At 45.1% G+C, this 14,126-nt stretch overlaps 2 protein-coding genes across 5 annotated transcripts in view; one reads left to right on the forward strand and one right to left on the reverse strand.

Moving 5' to 3' along the window:
• Positions 1-7,755, forward strand: part of CC2D1B (coiled-coil and C2 domain containing 1B) — a 31,127-nt gene extending 23,372 nt beyond the window's left edge. Inside the window, exons 23-25 of the mRNA XM_074545797.1 lie at positions 2,349-2,439; positions 2,745-2,875; positions 3,634-7,755. Coding sequence (XP_074401898.1) covers positions 2,349-2,439; positions 2,745-2,864 — 211 coding nt within the window. The 3' untranslated portion in view covers positions 2,865-2,875; positions 3,634-7,755. The remainder of the gene's footprint in view (positions 1-2,348; positions 2,440-2,744; positions 2,876-3,633) is intronic.
• The window catches only part of ZFYVE9 (zinc finger FYVE-type containing 9), a 57,973-nt gene continuing 47,928 nt past the window's right edge, over positions 4,082-14,126 (reverse strand). For all 4 annotated transcript variants that reach the window (XM_074545794.1, XM_074545796.1, XM_074545795.1 and 1 more), the window contains 6 exons: positions 11,918-12,068; positions 10,727-10,807; positions 9,592-9,754; positions 8,671-8,776; positions 7,598-7,774; positions 4,082-7,085 (listed from right to left, as the gene is read on the reverse strand). In XM_074545794.1, the coding sequence (XP_074401895.1) occupies positions 6,924-7,085; positions 7,598-7,774; positions 8,671-8,776; positions 9,592-9,754; positions 10,727-10,807; positions 11,918-12,068 (840 nt within the window). In that variant the 3' untranslated portion in view covers positions 4,082-6,923. The remainder of the gene's footprint in view (positions 7,086-7,597; positions 7,775-8,670; positions 8,777-9,591; positions 9,755-10,726; positions 10,808-11,917; positions 12,069-14,126) is intronic.

Consider the following 14,126-nt stretch of genomic DNA (forward strand, 5'->3'; position numbering starts at 1 on the left):
AGACCGCCCTCACCTCACACAGACCGCCCTCACCTCGGACAGACCGCCCTCACGTCGGACAGACCGCCCTCACCTCAGAGAGCAGCATCACCAGATCAATGTTCAGTGTTCAGGGAAATCATCCTCAGTCCAGGCTCATAACCAGGATCATCCCCAGTCCAGTTATTCACAATAGGAGTGGCCTGTATTCCCTCATCCCTGGGTTGGTTGTGATCCCAGACTGTGATGGGATGCCAGATAATCTGGTTTTTGTTTGGTGGCTCTTTGTCCTGTTCCTTGTTGATATTACTGGGCCATGCAGAAATTGTCCATAGGTTTTCTGAGATGGTTTTCAACTTGCAGATGTTTCAGTTTGTGACCTCAAGTCCCACTGTTACTCCAGTCATCCATTGGCATCTCCATTGAAGCAAAAGTTGATTTTCTTATTTTTTTTCTGTCAATCCTGGCAGCTCTGTGTTCAAGATCCCCCCTCATTTGCACAGAGCTGTCAAGTGTTTACATTTATTTTAAATGGGGTTTCTATCACCTTTTCCCAGCCATCTCCTTGGGAGAAGGGACAGGGTGAAGTGATGCAGGCTCTTTTCTAAAGACTGTCTGCTCTCTGTCTTTTCTAAAACTACAAATGAATAATACTTTCAGAAATGCTTTGGTGGTTGTTGTAGCTTTGGGTTCTCTGATAGCTCTTTGACCATCTCCCAAGAATTATTTTTGCTCAGTGAGCAAAGGAGACTTGTTTCAGGTCATATATATTAAACTTCAGTTTAACAACACTTTCAAGTAAAAACTCAGCAATGTATTTTTCCAAAGGAGAAGTCTCTTCTTGAGCCTCTCCCAGAAGCTTCTGAAGATGAAAGAGGATTTCCCCAGAGCTGTTTCTGAAGCCTTAGCCTAGAGCAAGTTCTCAGTCTTCACAGCAGCCCCCTGGAACTGAGCAGGGATGAGCCAGTCTTTGTTTCTTGAGTTATAAAACAGAAAAACGCTTTAAAAAATCCAGCAAGAATTGCTGATTCTCTGAAGTTTATGAGCAAAGTGCCCCACATGCTGCAGTACAGTTACATAACCCCTCATTTAAGGTCCTTGTAAAGTGAAGGAAGTACTCCAACATGTGAGCTAAGAAACTCTGAACTTCCCTGAATTGTTCTGTGAGTCTGCTGTGGCCTCACTGACTGAGAGTCTCAGTCTTTTGTTGCCACCAATGATGGGATCCTGAGGCTCCCTGAACAATCTTTGAGCTTCCATTGAATATCTCAAGTCTTGCTTGATAGTATCTTAGTATCTCTTAATGATAACAGCAAGAAGGGTGGATGTTTTGGGGTTGTGGAGAATGGGGTTTTTTATGTTTGTTGGTCTGGTTGCTTGTTTTTTCTGAAATAGAGTGGGTAAAGAAGGGAAGCTTCTGAAATCTTGGAAAATTTCCAAGAAAACACAGCAGGTGTGGCCAAGTTGTCTTTTTTAACTCCAGACTCTGTAGAGTTTAGTTGTTTATCAAACCTTTTGAAGGCTGGTTCAGGGAGCTGCTTGGATGCAGGCAAAGAAATTCTGTGTTTGAGCTGAACAGTTCTGTGGAATTGGGGTGCTTTAGTCTTGGCTGCTGCCTTTTGGAGGAGTTTGTGTGGGAAGGGCTGGAACACCTGGCTCTGTGCAGGTAAATTGCTGATTTATTGCTGATTAAACTGTTCAACACAAGTGACTCCAGCGAGAAGTTGCTTGTTTTCCTCACAGGGTAAAAATACTTCTGATTTTAATTTCAGCAGACTGGAAAACCTAAAATTATTGGTTTTGACTGTTAAAACTCCCAGTATGTAGGTGAATCCAAACAATAGCTGAAATGTTCTTATTTACTGGAATTGTTTTGATTTATCAAGACAAAACAGAATGATTCATGTGACTTTTTCCTAAAAGTAGTTTGCCAAAAGCAACAGGTGCCTGTGAAATGTTTGTTTTGCTGGGAGATGCAACTTCCTTGGGAATTCCTTCAGCCTGTTCTGTTGAACAGCCCCAAGCAGGGGATGGCCCTGTCCTGGCCACTGGGACCTCCTTCCCTGTCACCCCAGGCAGGGACAGGAGCTGCTGCCACTCCAAGTGCTGGTTTAGTTGGTTGTTTCTCTTCACTTCTGTCCTCATCTTTACCTTGGTTGCAAAAGAATAATTAACAAATGAGTACTTCCTTATCTTGTTCCTTATCTGGTTTTTAAGGGTTTGCCTCTGGCACTGTGATGTGCAGGGTTCCAGGAGCATGTTGTGACCAGCCCTCTCTGGATGTGGGGATGGAGCAAATAGTGATGACCTCTGGGCTTCTTTTCTTTTTATGTTCTGACAGTCTTTACCCCTTCACTTCTTGGGCACAGGTCCTTCTTCAGAAGTGACAAACACGTGGGGACAGCACACTTGAAGCTGGACAAGCTGGAATCAGAATGTGAAGTCAGAGAGATCATCGAGGTAGGATTTTGGGATGAGGTGTGTTCTTCTGCTCAGAATTTCAGCCCAAAGGGGAAATGAGTATCTGGATCACATAAATGTGTGAGTGCAGTCGAGTTTTGTATTAGGTGGATTTGATAACCTGCCTGGGTTGTGGGGACTGCTCTGCTGAGCTCCAGTCCAAGGAATGCTTGGCTGTGACACCCCCAGCACTGCAGTCACCTGCAGGCATCTCTGTCACACTTGGGCCACAGGCAAATACAGCCACAGCTTGATATTATAATCCCTGTTTGTCCTAACTGCTCTTCTTTTTGTGGTTATTTCAGGTTTTTGATGGCAGAAAGCCCACTGGAGGGAAACTGGAGGTAAAAGTGAGACTCAGGGAGCCCCTCAGTGGTCAAGATCTTCAAACAGTTACAGAAAATTGGCTGGTCCTGGAGCGTTAGCTCTGTCTGAGGTATGAGCACTGTGTCCAGAGGTGGTCTGGGCAGGAATTGACAGGGCTGCAGAAAAACTCTGCTTGAACAATGTCTATTGTTGGCATTGACCTAATTGCACTGCTCTGGCTTCAGTAGCATTCCCCTTTATATTTGTGGTGGGGAGTTGACATCATTTCATAAATGAGGTTACAGAATCTGATTAGTTTGTATCTCAAAGATGCTGTTTCACAATCATTTGAAATACAGGGACAGCTCCTGCTGTCACCTTTACTAAGAATATTTAGAAAATAAGTAATCTATCTTCCTTTGCTTGATCTCCTGAAGCCTCTGTGCTCCCTCTTCCTTAGCATATGTTTTCACTTTACATTTCTAAATGGCAGTTCATCAGCTCTAGAGTGACATCCTGTTTGGAAGCAAAGGTGGCAAATGGTGTCAGATTGTAGAGACTGAGGTCTCATTTCAATACAGGAGTCACCCTTTGGGTGTCAAAGGGCCTGTTTTGGTGGTGTCCTCCAAGCCAAGGAGGTCAGGAGGTTCTCTGAGCTCCCGTCAGGCTGAGGACACGTTTGATGGCCATACCTGAAATAACAACTTGGCCTCGTGCCCAAGCACTTTCCATCACTGGAGCTTAATAATTGTGCTCCATTGATTTTCCTGGTTGACCATCCAGACCCTTGGTGTCAGCATTTTCCATACAATGTCTCCTTGAGCTGTGAGCATCTGTTCTGTACTGCAGCAAGGAATTCTGATGGGTTTGTTTGTGCTGTTTTCCCAGATCCGTGGGAATGTTGGAAGTCGTGGGCTGAGCGAAGGCAGGAAGATGCTGCTAAGCTGCAAGCACCAAAGATGTTAAATGAATGCACTACTGAACCTAATGTCTATTTTGATAACAGCCATAGTGCTTATTAATAACTCCAAGGCAAAGGGAGGCTCTGGGAATGCGCTGCTGCAGGGCTTGGGACCGGTCTGCCCAAAATAGACAGAATTGCCTTAATGTGGGACTACTGCTGTAGCACCAGGACGAATGTTACATTAACTATGCAGAGTGCTGTGGAAAGGTTTAGCCCTTTAAAAATTCCCTCAGGCAGTGCCAGAGCTCTTGGGTTAAGTCACAGGTAAGACCTTCACCAGAACTCCTGTTCCCAAGTGTCTGAGCAGCCGCCGTGGTTCAGTGAACAGTCTGCTACTGCTTTGTCTGTCCTCTCCTGTCCAGGCCTGCTTGGGCTGGGTCAGAGGAGAGCTCTCAGGCAGCAGTTCAGGGGTGCCAGTCCCCCCTCTGTGCACACCCTTGGCACCAGAGGCTCCAAGGGCTGTCCCTTTCTGCAGGAAAGGCCCCAGGGCTCCCCAGCAGGTTGGTGTTTACAAACCTCTGGTTTTGTTCTGGCTCCCAGTTTTGTGTGCTGTGCTTGCTGCACTGCTTGTCCAGCGCAGAAAGGTACTGTGCCTTCATCCTTTATGGTGTTGGGGTTTTCAGTTAAAGAAGAAGAAAGTACATAAGACTCTGCTGCTTTCCAAATGTTCCTTGTATTTTTACAAAAATAGGCTTTTACAATTCTTCCAGGTGATGGGGAAAATAGTCTCACTTTGTTCCTTTAAGAAAACTGGATTGTGATGCATTTTCAGGAATGCTTTTTGATTAGCAGCATCCCACCAAGGGTACTAAATCTGTTTGTGTTTTTAAATCTGTGAGCTAACAGAAAGCAGGGATCTCCAAGGGGAGGATGTGCCTGTGCCAGGGATGGGCAGGTTGGGAGACAGAACAGAGTCCAGACAGGTCAGGCAGCTCTGCCTCTGTCTTCCTGAGCAGATGAAGACAATACAGTGTTTAGTTTTTAATTTCAATAAATTTAATATACAAAACTACATGTTGAAAATAAAAATATAATATGCAGTTTTTTGCAGTGTTAACTAACTGAATTTTAAAAGTACAATTTTTTTCTAAACAAGTACTCATTTCTTAACAACATGGTAATTAAGGTCATTTCAAAGGCTATGGTTGAAGCAGACATGTCAGTCACCAGTTGATAGTGTTTTGCACAAACAGAATCCAAACCTAAAAGACTTCTGGGGCAAAAGAAGAAAAGATAAACATTTTTCACCTCTTTTACTGCATTATTAAGCGTAACAATGCAACTAAAGTAACTGGAAAGCTGCTGCTGTGGCAAAGCTGGAGTGCAGGCTCTAGGAGGAAGATTATTACCAAGTTTCTGGAATGCTCTTCCAGCTGTGGAACCGTGCCTGCACCGTGTGGTGCTGAGCTGTGTCCCAGAGTGTGCAGAGGGGATCAGGTGGCCTCAGTCCAGCTGGGCTGCTCAGACAGGAGCAGGGGCTGGGTCACAGCTCCTGCTTTGGCCAGCGGGCGCCACTGCATGAGCTGCACTGTCACCCAGCCTGTCCCAAATGCCAGAGGTAAGGTTCACTTGGATCTGACACCCTTCAAAGGTACTGTGCTCCCTCTTGCTGGCCAGCTTTTGCTTGTGGAGTTGGCCCCAGTTCCCTGGCCTGTCTTCTCCAAGGGCTGTGATTGGGAACATTGGATTTGTCATACTCTGTTTTTTGAAAAGCAGCAGCCATTTATTCCCAAGTGCACTCTGTGCAGACACTGGGCTGCCTTTCTATAAAACTTATCCCTGTGCAGGTACTTTCCCTTGGCCAGCCAGTGGTGTTGATTTGTTTAAAATCCAGAGCCTCAGTCTCACAGTGGCCTGGCACTTGTCTTTCTCTTTGCAAGGCCACTGGTGTTACTGTGTCACAGCCTCCCCAGAACGGACGGCATTAGGGAGTGTCTGACACCACAAATGTTCACCATAAATTAGCACCTCTCTTCCCAAATTAATTAGTTCTAGACAGGAGGAGAAACCTTCACCCCTCTTCCTGGGAGGGACTCAAAAGAGCTGCTTTGCATGACTGGCTAAACAAACCAAACCCCTTCTCCTGCTTACAGCTCTTGCCACTGGTTAGCAGCTTTCCATGGAGACAGTAAGAACATGGAACCACATTTCCTCTGGCTGATGCTCAATTCCAGCTTCTTAATGCCCTGGCAGACAGGAGCAGCTGCTCTCCTTACCAAAGCCCTCTCAGGTGAGACCAAGAGCACTGGGCCGAGTGCACATGTTCAGAACTGACCACAAAGCCTTTTTTCAGCAGAACATGCAGGAACAGCCACTCTACACTGCTATCACAGGTAAGCTTGGACATGGGGCTGCAATATGAAGTACAAGCTGGCTCGGGTTACGTGACACTGGCGTTACACTACAGCGAACAGCAGGGAGGGGACACAGCTGCCCTGGCTGGGACTCATCTCAAAGCAGGACCTACTGGGGACAAGGAACAAGATGGAGCTGCACTTCAGGGCTGATCTTTCCTCTGCTTCAGACAGATTTGTAAACAAGGTACAGAACAGCAGAGTTGTTGTAGGAGATCACAGAAAGCTGCCCAAGTGACAGACTTTTGTGGTAAATAGAGGAGAAAAGGAAACTAGCCTATTACACACAACTGCAGAGAGCTGCCTGTCCTGCTCCTCTGGATGCACAGACAAACAGGGTTATGGCTAGGGAAGCTTTCCCTATTTCTCAAGGGCTTCTCCAAACATATTTCAACCAATACTCTGGTCAAAACAATGTAAACGTTACATTTTAATGTCTATAGAATAACCACAATGGCATTAGGATGAGGTCAGAATGGAGGTCTTGATTGTTTCTTACATGTCCATCTACAGACAGTACAAGGTTGGAATTTCACTTTTTATTTACGCCCCAGTGATCTTTGCACCCTTTGAGCATTTAGAGTACACGACTGTAAGTCTTTAAACATGAGCATTTTTCTAAACAGTAACAGAAGTGGATTAGCTGCAAGGATAGCATAGCCATGTTGTAGTATAGAAGCTGCCCTGATCCTCTGGTTGTTGACAATGCATAGAAGATTTAGAATTATGGAACAACTGTCCCACCCCCCTCCCCCCCTTTCCCAATAGTGTTAACAAAAGCTTAATTTTCCAGTTTTAAAGTGCAAATGATTCAGATACAACTGCTGCTGGAACAGGTCTGAACAGAAAATGAAGTCCTCTTATGAGATGTTTTCCAGAATATAAAAGATGAGCTCCATTATGACTGGCCCCTCACTCAACTGACAGGCCCCTCCATGAATCACTGGCACTAAGGCACTGTCCAGGTCATTCATGTATTGAGAGGGCAGTGGCTGTCCATTGCTCCCAGCTTGATAACCAACCTAAAAAATACAAAGAGGGGGTTTTTAAGAACAGGACACGAGGCTGTGAGTCAGGGGGCAGGAAGGGAGGAGGAGCTGTGCTATCTCCCAGGGAAGTCAGGAACTTGAACTGGATCAAGCAGGCACTAAAGCAGCTTTTCCACTTGTCTTTGTGCTTCTTTGTGTTCCCAGTGGCTGCCTGAGCAAAAGGAAGCTTTTCCTCCTGTTTTCTCTCAGCAGCTCCCTGGGATGAGCAGGACCCTCACACTTGCTGGCAAAAAGGCCAATTAAGAGTCTGCTCTGAGCACACAGCAGGTGCTGCTCGTGCCATAGGGGGGTCAAGCCTGTGTTAATTCAGGCTGGCCTTGGATCCAACAGATGTCCCAAAACACCAAACAGCAGCCAGCAGCACCTGATTAGCATCTGATACTGGTACTGCTTCAGCATTCTCCTGGTTTAAGTGGTGTATTCCCGTTCTGGGGAATGAACAAGAGAACAATCCCCCAGTTAAACCCAAACTATTAAAGACTTACTTGATCTGAGTCCAGTGTAACACGCAGACCCAGCTTAGTCATTCCATCTTCCTTCAGCAGTTTCAGATGAGGACACAGAGCCAGACAGAAAGCTTTTGCCACATTCTCAGTCAGTCTGCTGTGATCAGCTGGGTCACTCAGCCCATTGTGTTGCTCATCATTTTCTAGAAAAAACACCTGAAGGGAAGAGTCAACACAAGACATAACACTTGGCTTTTCTAGAAAATTCAGGTTGGATGTCATTTAAACTTCTACAAATGAAGACTTAAGAAGTAACTGTTCAGGAAAGCCCAGCAAAAACCCCTAAAGACAAGTCACCTTAGGGAGGAAAAAATAAAAACTTCAGAAGAAAGATCTAAATTTAAATAGTCCTCTGAAACCTCTTAGATCTGGTCAAAAGCCTTGCTATGGAAATTCACTATGTATTGCACATGGTTTTAATAAAAACCTGCTTTTAAACAGATGTTAAGTTCAAAAAATTATACTTTTAATACAAGCCTGAAAATCTCTGCTGTTTTGGTCACTGCACTTGTTTCTGTTGAGCCCAAGTGACCTGGGAGAAAAGGGCACACGGGGGCTGAGTGCAGAGTAAGGAACCTGGCTCCTCCTCAGCAGGCAAAGTGAAACACTTACAGAAATATTTTGACACCAGCATTTGTGTGCTGGCAGAGTCACAGGCAACATCAGCCATGCAAGCAGTTTCTGCATGATTTATGCCACAACACTTTAACATGCAACATTTTAGAGAAAGTGGCTCGAAATAACATTTCTAAAAAACAATTTATATTAAGATTTGTCTCCATGTAGAAAAGCAGCTTTTAACCCAAAGGCAAATGAAACCAACTGTTCTGTGTGTAAGGCAGCAAGTGTTGTGGATCTGAACACAGGCTGAACACCCTGATGGGAGCAGCGCTGGCTGGTGCCTGAGGGCTGTGGCTGTGTCAGGGGCAGGATGTTTTATCCCTTTGATCCTGCAGGATGCCACCCTGTGCAGGCAGGAAAGGCACCACAGCCCCGTGGGGAAGCTGAGGCTGCTCCCTGTGGGGCCTGGGGGAGCTGCTGGACAGACCCACCTCTGTCCAGCGGATGACCTTCCCGTTGGCCTTGTACTCGGAGCCGTGGAATATCTTCACACTGGTTATGGATTCCATGGATTTGCCATCAATAGGGCTCACAACGCTGCAAAAGGGAGGGAGGAGGGTGAGCTCTGACTCAGCACCAGAACTGAGCTGGACAGAGCCCTGTGCAGAAGAGAATGACCTTGGAATCCAAGGGATTCCTGAAAGGGGTCACATGCACAAGGCAGGTGCAGAAGGAGCTTCCTGGAGGTTTCCAACAAAGCTCTGCAGCAGAGCTGAGATCCTGTAGGGTTCTGACAGAACAATGAGGCATTTCATACAGGTTGGATTTTTGCTAATTTGTTAACTCAGTGTAGGCCATCAATACCTAAAACACAACTAACACGTTCCAGGACTTGATTGCAGAACCTAAGATTGATCTGGAAGCCTGAAACTACAGAAATATCCTTCTTTCTAGGTCTGAGTCCTGAAATGTGGAATCCATCACAACAGCACTTTACTGCCATAAAGACTTCAGCTGCCAAATCCACCTTCCTTTTGGCTTAACTATCAAGTGTCCAAAGTACTGTTGATGTTCAGCAATTTTGTTTCCAGCTTTACTTAATGCAAACTAAGCACCAACAGTGCAAGGTGACCACAATGTGCAGGGTTCAGCACTGAGAGTTGGAGACAGATTAGTGATTTCCAATAACTGGATATTGGCAATGCCAAAAAAAATCCATAGCACTGCCAATATTCTAAATTGATGCCCCAAAGCTCTGGTATCTCAATTCCATTTTCATTACAATTAATTGCATCTTATCACTCACAACAGAGGTGCAGACTTTTAATTCCTATTGATTTGAAGACTCATGTGCCTTACAAGATGAATTAAAATTTTTAACAGGCACCAACATCAAGTGCTCCTCTACTTACCCCTTATTAAAGTTTTTATCATCTTCTACCCACTGAATGTGAACGTGTTCCTGAGGGTCTTCAGCATCTACTTTGCCACAGGTGATGGTGAAGTCTTTCATCTCTCTCAAGGCCTGTCTCAAAGAGTCCATGTTCTCAGCAGTTATCTGGACCATCACTCCATCTAAGGAACCAAGAAATCCTCATTAGCCAAGATAAGCCATGCCAACACGGTCTATAAAGAAAGAAACCAAACATCCTTCATGTGTTTGCAACAGAGGTGAAATGTTCATGGGCAGCAGTGCTCCAAAACCAGACTTCTGAACAGTCACCTTCCTAAACTGCAAACCTGCTGAGTGCTGATGAGGGAAAACACAACAGTAACAGAAGGGCAGCTCCCAGGTGAAGTCAGCTGTAGTTAAGTCCCTGTGAGTTTGCCTCACAACCTGTCACCTGCTCTGGGCCACCCTCAGAAACACCACATGGCACTGCTCCATTGAGCGGCCTCCTTTGTTGGCTCTGGAAGCAGCACTCAGCAGTGAGAGTGGCGGACAAGTCAGTGCTTGCCTGACTGGCCAAAGTGGGCACTGAGAGCAGGAGCACTGCTACAGCACTCCTGCCTGCACAGCTGTTGGTTACCAGCTCAGCTTGCAGGCACCAACAGCTTCCAGCCAGAGCAGCCAGGGCAGCCCCTTCTGTGACACAACAAACCAAACCCAAGAGGGGCCAGCTCGGTGCTTTCAACCTGTCCTGTTCTCTCTGCCCACACAAGCACACCAACAATGCACATTCACACCCCAGCACACTGCAGAGCTATTTGGAAGCAGTGGAAGTTTAGCAGGGCTTCCTCTGCTGCTTGGTGGATTACACATTCTGTATTTCTTAGGCTCACGGTTGCCTCATTCAACCCAAACCAGTGAATCCATCACAGGCTCCCAAGCCAAGTATTTTGTATCTTACCCTCATTTTCTTGGGACCCCGTTTTGCAGCATCTGCACAAATTCCTCCTTGTTAAAGGAACTGGGTGGTTTTTGCTTAGGAGTAGGATAAAGCTGAGTTGCAAGACTCCAAGGCATATGAGCAGAGAGAGCCCTTTTAGCTGCAGAGCTGAGCTGGGCAAAGAGAGAAGTGTTTAAGCAAGCAGTTCAGTTCTTACCTTCCACTATACTGGATTTGGCAAGGAAGCCTGAAGAGGATTTTAAAGCTCCACTGAACACAAAGAAGCTGGCACCAGTCACTGCAACAACAACAACAGGAGAGATTTAGTGAGGCTTTTGTCAAAGCACTGCCTTACCCAAGAATCAGGTATCAGCTCCATCAGCCAGAGACGTGATCACCCTGAATCAGGACAAACGCTGCTTGGAATTATGGTGTCTGTATTGCACATCATAAGCTTGGATATGCAAAGGCAAATCACCCAGTTATTTTCTAAACTGGACAACAGTTTTTGTCTAAGTTAATGCTTGTACTTTGTCTAAGTTAATACTTGTCTCCCTCTCCGTGCTCTATACACCTCTGAGTTTCAGAATTACTAATTTTGGGCAACCAAGTACACAACTGACTTCCAGATGTTCCCACACAGGTGGCAGGTTGCATGTGAGCTGTTTATGGATCACACTAACACCAACCCACCCGCAAGGCCACAGCTCAAAGCCACTTGACTTAAAGGAGAATTATCTTCAATGACTACTAAGCATCATGAATTCCTCCTGGAAGTCCCTCTTCTTGTTCCAGAGGTGAAGTTAACAGAAGTCAGACAAGACCATTAGTCCCAAGTGATATTCCATGCCAGTACACCTGCTGGAGTCACCAGTGATACTTGCAAACCATCCAAATCAGCCTCTGTCTTGTTCTCATTTGGAGATTGTATAAATGTCTTTGCCAGAAACGTCCCCAAACACACAACATTTAAATTCTCAGCACACATCTGCTGCAGCCCTTCAGCCTACTGTAACAATAATATACCCTGGAAATTAGATGGTCTAATTAAGGTGAAAATGAGAAGTTGCTTGAAGATGCATTATTACAATGCTGCTGTGGTTGGTTATTCCTATTGAACTTTCTGTCCTTACTGAATCTGGTCTTTCTTTCACATAGTGTAGATCAAGCCCAGGCAACCACAGCCTCACCTGCACATCCCATAATGCCAAAGCCAGCTCTCATTATTAATGGAGAGGTGTTGCCCAAGCCAGTTCCAGCACAAAGCTGCCCAGTCAGGGACGCCAGTGGTCAGACTGATTTTCTCTATCAGAAACTGGGTCAAACCCAGCCAAAGCCAGCTGCAGCCAGTTCCCAAAGCTGGGGCAGGCACACAGGGGCCAAGCAGCCCAGGCAGGGCTCCCCTCACCTTTCCTGGGCTGGTTGTGGATGCTGATGGCCTGTGTCTGGTAGTTGCCGTCGTCGTTCTGCACGCACACCAGGTGTGAGTCTGCCTTCTCGTTGAAACACGCTCCCCCTGCCAGCACGTGCTCGTTGGATTTGTTCATGGCTTTCATCATCTGCAAACACAAAGCTTCAGCATTTCCACCCAGCTCATCAAGCACTTCCATAAATAGGTGGTTCTTGGAGCACTTTAATCAGGAGCTTCTCAAGTTCTCATATTCCATGTCAGGCTTTAGCACTCAGAACCATAAACTGCTTCTGAGAAGAGGGTTCAGGTCTTTTACTGCCTGGATACTTTAAAGTGCCATCTTGTGTGCAATTAAGATAAGTGGCAGAAGGGATGGCTGAGCTACCGAAATTGCAAAAGCTGTTATCTCTACCTGGTTTTAAAAATACACAGGGGGAAAAAGCCATGAGAAAAACCCTGGGAGGAAATACTTGGCTTGCTTACCCAACTGCAGTTGTAATTACATAAATCACAAATGCCCCTCCACAGTTCAGTGCCACGTGGGCTCAGACTGGGGCTGTTTCATCCTCTGCTGCCACAACCAGACACCAAATCTTCAGTGTCTCTGTGCTTCACCTGCATGAACTGGTCAAACTGGGATCAATGTTCCCAATTTAAGACTTTTAAAAAACATCCAAATTTTCTTTCTCTGCAAAGGAGGCCTCCAGAAAGCATCCAAAAAAGTTTGTGGCACAGTTGCCCGTCTGATGACTATCATCTAACAAACACTGAGTTAGATACCTTGACAAAATACCCTTGTGGATTATATAGTTTCTCTTCCCCACTATTCCTCTTCATGGAGGCTCAGACTTGGTGATTTTTGATACAAAAGAAAACTGAGGGAGTCACCCAACTCTGGAATTTGTTCCAAACAGGAAAATGACATGTTTGCTTAAAATAAAAAAAGTCAAATTAAATGACACAAATCCCCCCGCAGTGAAAACCCAGAAAAATACTGAATTATTTGACATCTCCTAACAGCATTCACACTCCCACCTCTGCTTCCTGGAGCTCATAAGCATGCAGGCTACACACAACACATTTGTCTCTCTCAGTCCAATGTAAAACCTTAATTACAGTGTCAGGAACATTAACTGATGCTCGCTATTGACAAATGTGCACAGGTGTAATGTTTGGGGAGGAAACTTAATTAAGATTTTGCATCAGACATCAGTGTCTTGCATTATCCAGTTGATCATGCCATGCTCCAGAAACTGGATTTTAGCTCCAGAACAGCCACATTTGTGGAGCCCAGCAGTTGCCTTCAGCACAAGAAGAAACAACTGGATGGGGCAACTGTGCTTCCTTAGAAGGCAGCTGATTAAGGAATAACAGTCACCTTTGCTGAGGGATTAAACAGACAACTAAGACCCTCTAAGCTTTGGAAAATTTGCATAATTTTGAAAACAAAAATATGTATTTAATAGAAAAACTAAATATTAATGCGGAATTTGTTAATCGTAGGTTGAATTTTCCCCATTTAATACACACATGAGATTTCAAATTAGTTTTTCACTTTTTAGATATTGAAAAAATCTGAGTAACAGTCTTGAGTAAATAAAAGTAAAGGTGTTATTATTTAATTAATCTTGAGACTGGCTCAGTTGGTTAGAGGAGGGTGATGGTAACACCAAGGTTATGGGTTTGATCCCTGTATGGGCCATTAACAGTTGGACTTGATGATCCTTGTGGGTCCCTCCCAACACAGAATATTCTGTGAATCTTAATTCAAAGTAAACTCATGAATTATTCTCATTAATACAACTTTTCAAATGAATCACTAGCAATGGACAATGTTAAATAAGTAACAAATTCTCCATTTAAAAAGCCGAATCCTTGCATCACGCTGGGAAGGGAACCCGAGCACAATTCAGAGTTTTGCTCTGAAACTCTGACACTGAATTTCACTGGGAATTCCCTCCCAGTTCTGCTCAGCCCATGCCTGGCACAAGTGGAGCTGACACCCTGCAAACACCAGGCCCAGCTGACACTGAACTGCACTGCCTGTGCCAGACTGGATTCATTCAAACCTCACTGACCTCTCCCATTCTGGCACAACTGCATCAAAAATTAAAACACCTTTTAACAGACTCTTTATCTTCATCAATTTCATCTTTTTCAAACTTCATAAAAGAACACTTTTTTATTCAATGATTTTTTTTTTACT

This window comes from Zonotrichia albicollis, chromosome 8 (assembly GCF_047830755.1).
Source record: "Zonotrichia albicollis isolate bZonAlb1 chromosome 8, bZonAlb1.hap1, whole genome shotgun sequence".
Taxonomy (NCBI): domain Eukaryota; kingdom Metazoa; phylum Chordata; class Aves; order Passeriformes; family Passerellidae; genus Zonotrichia; species Zonotrichia albicollis.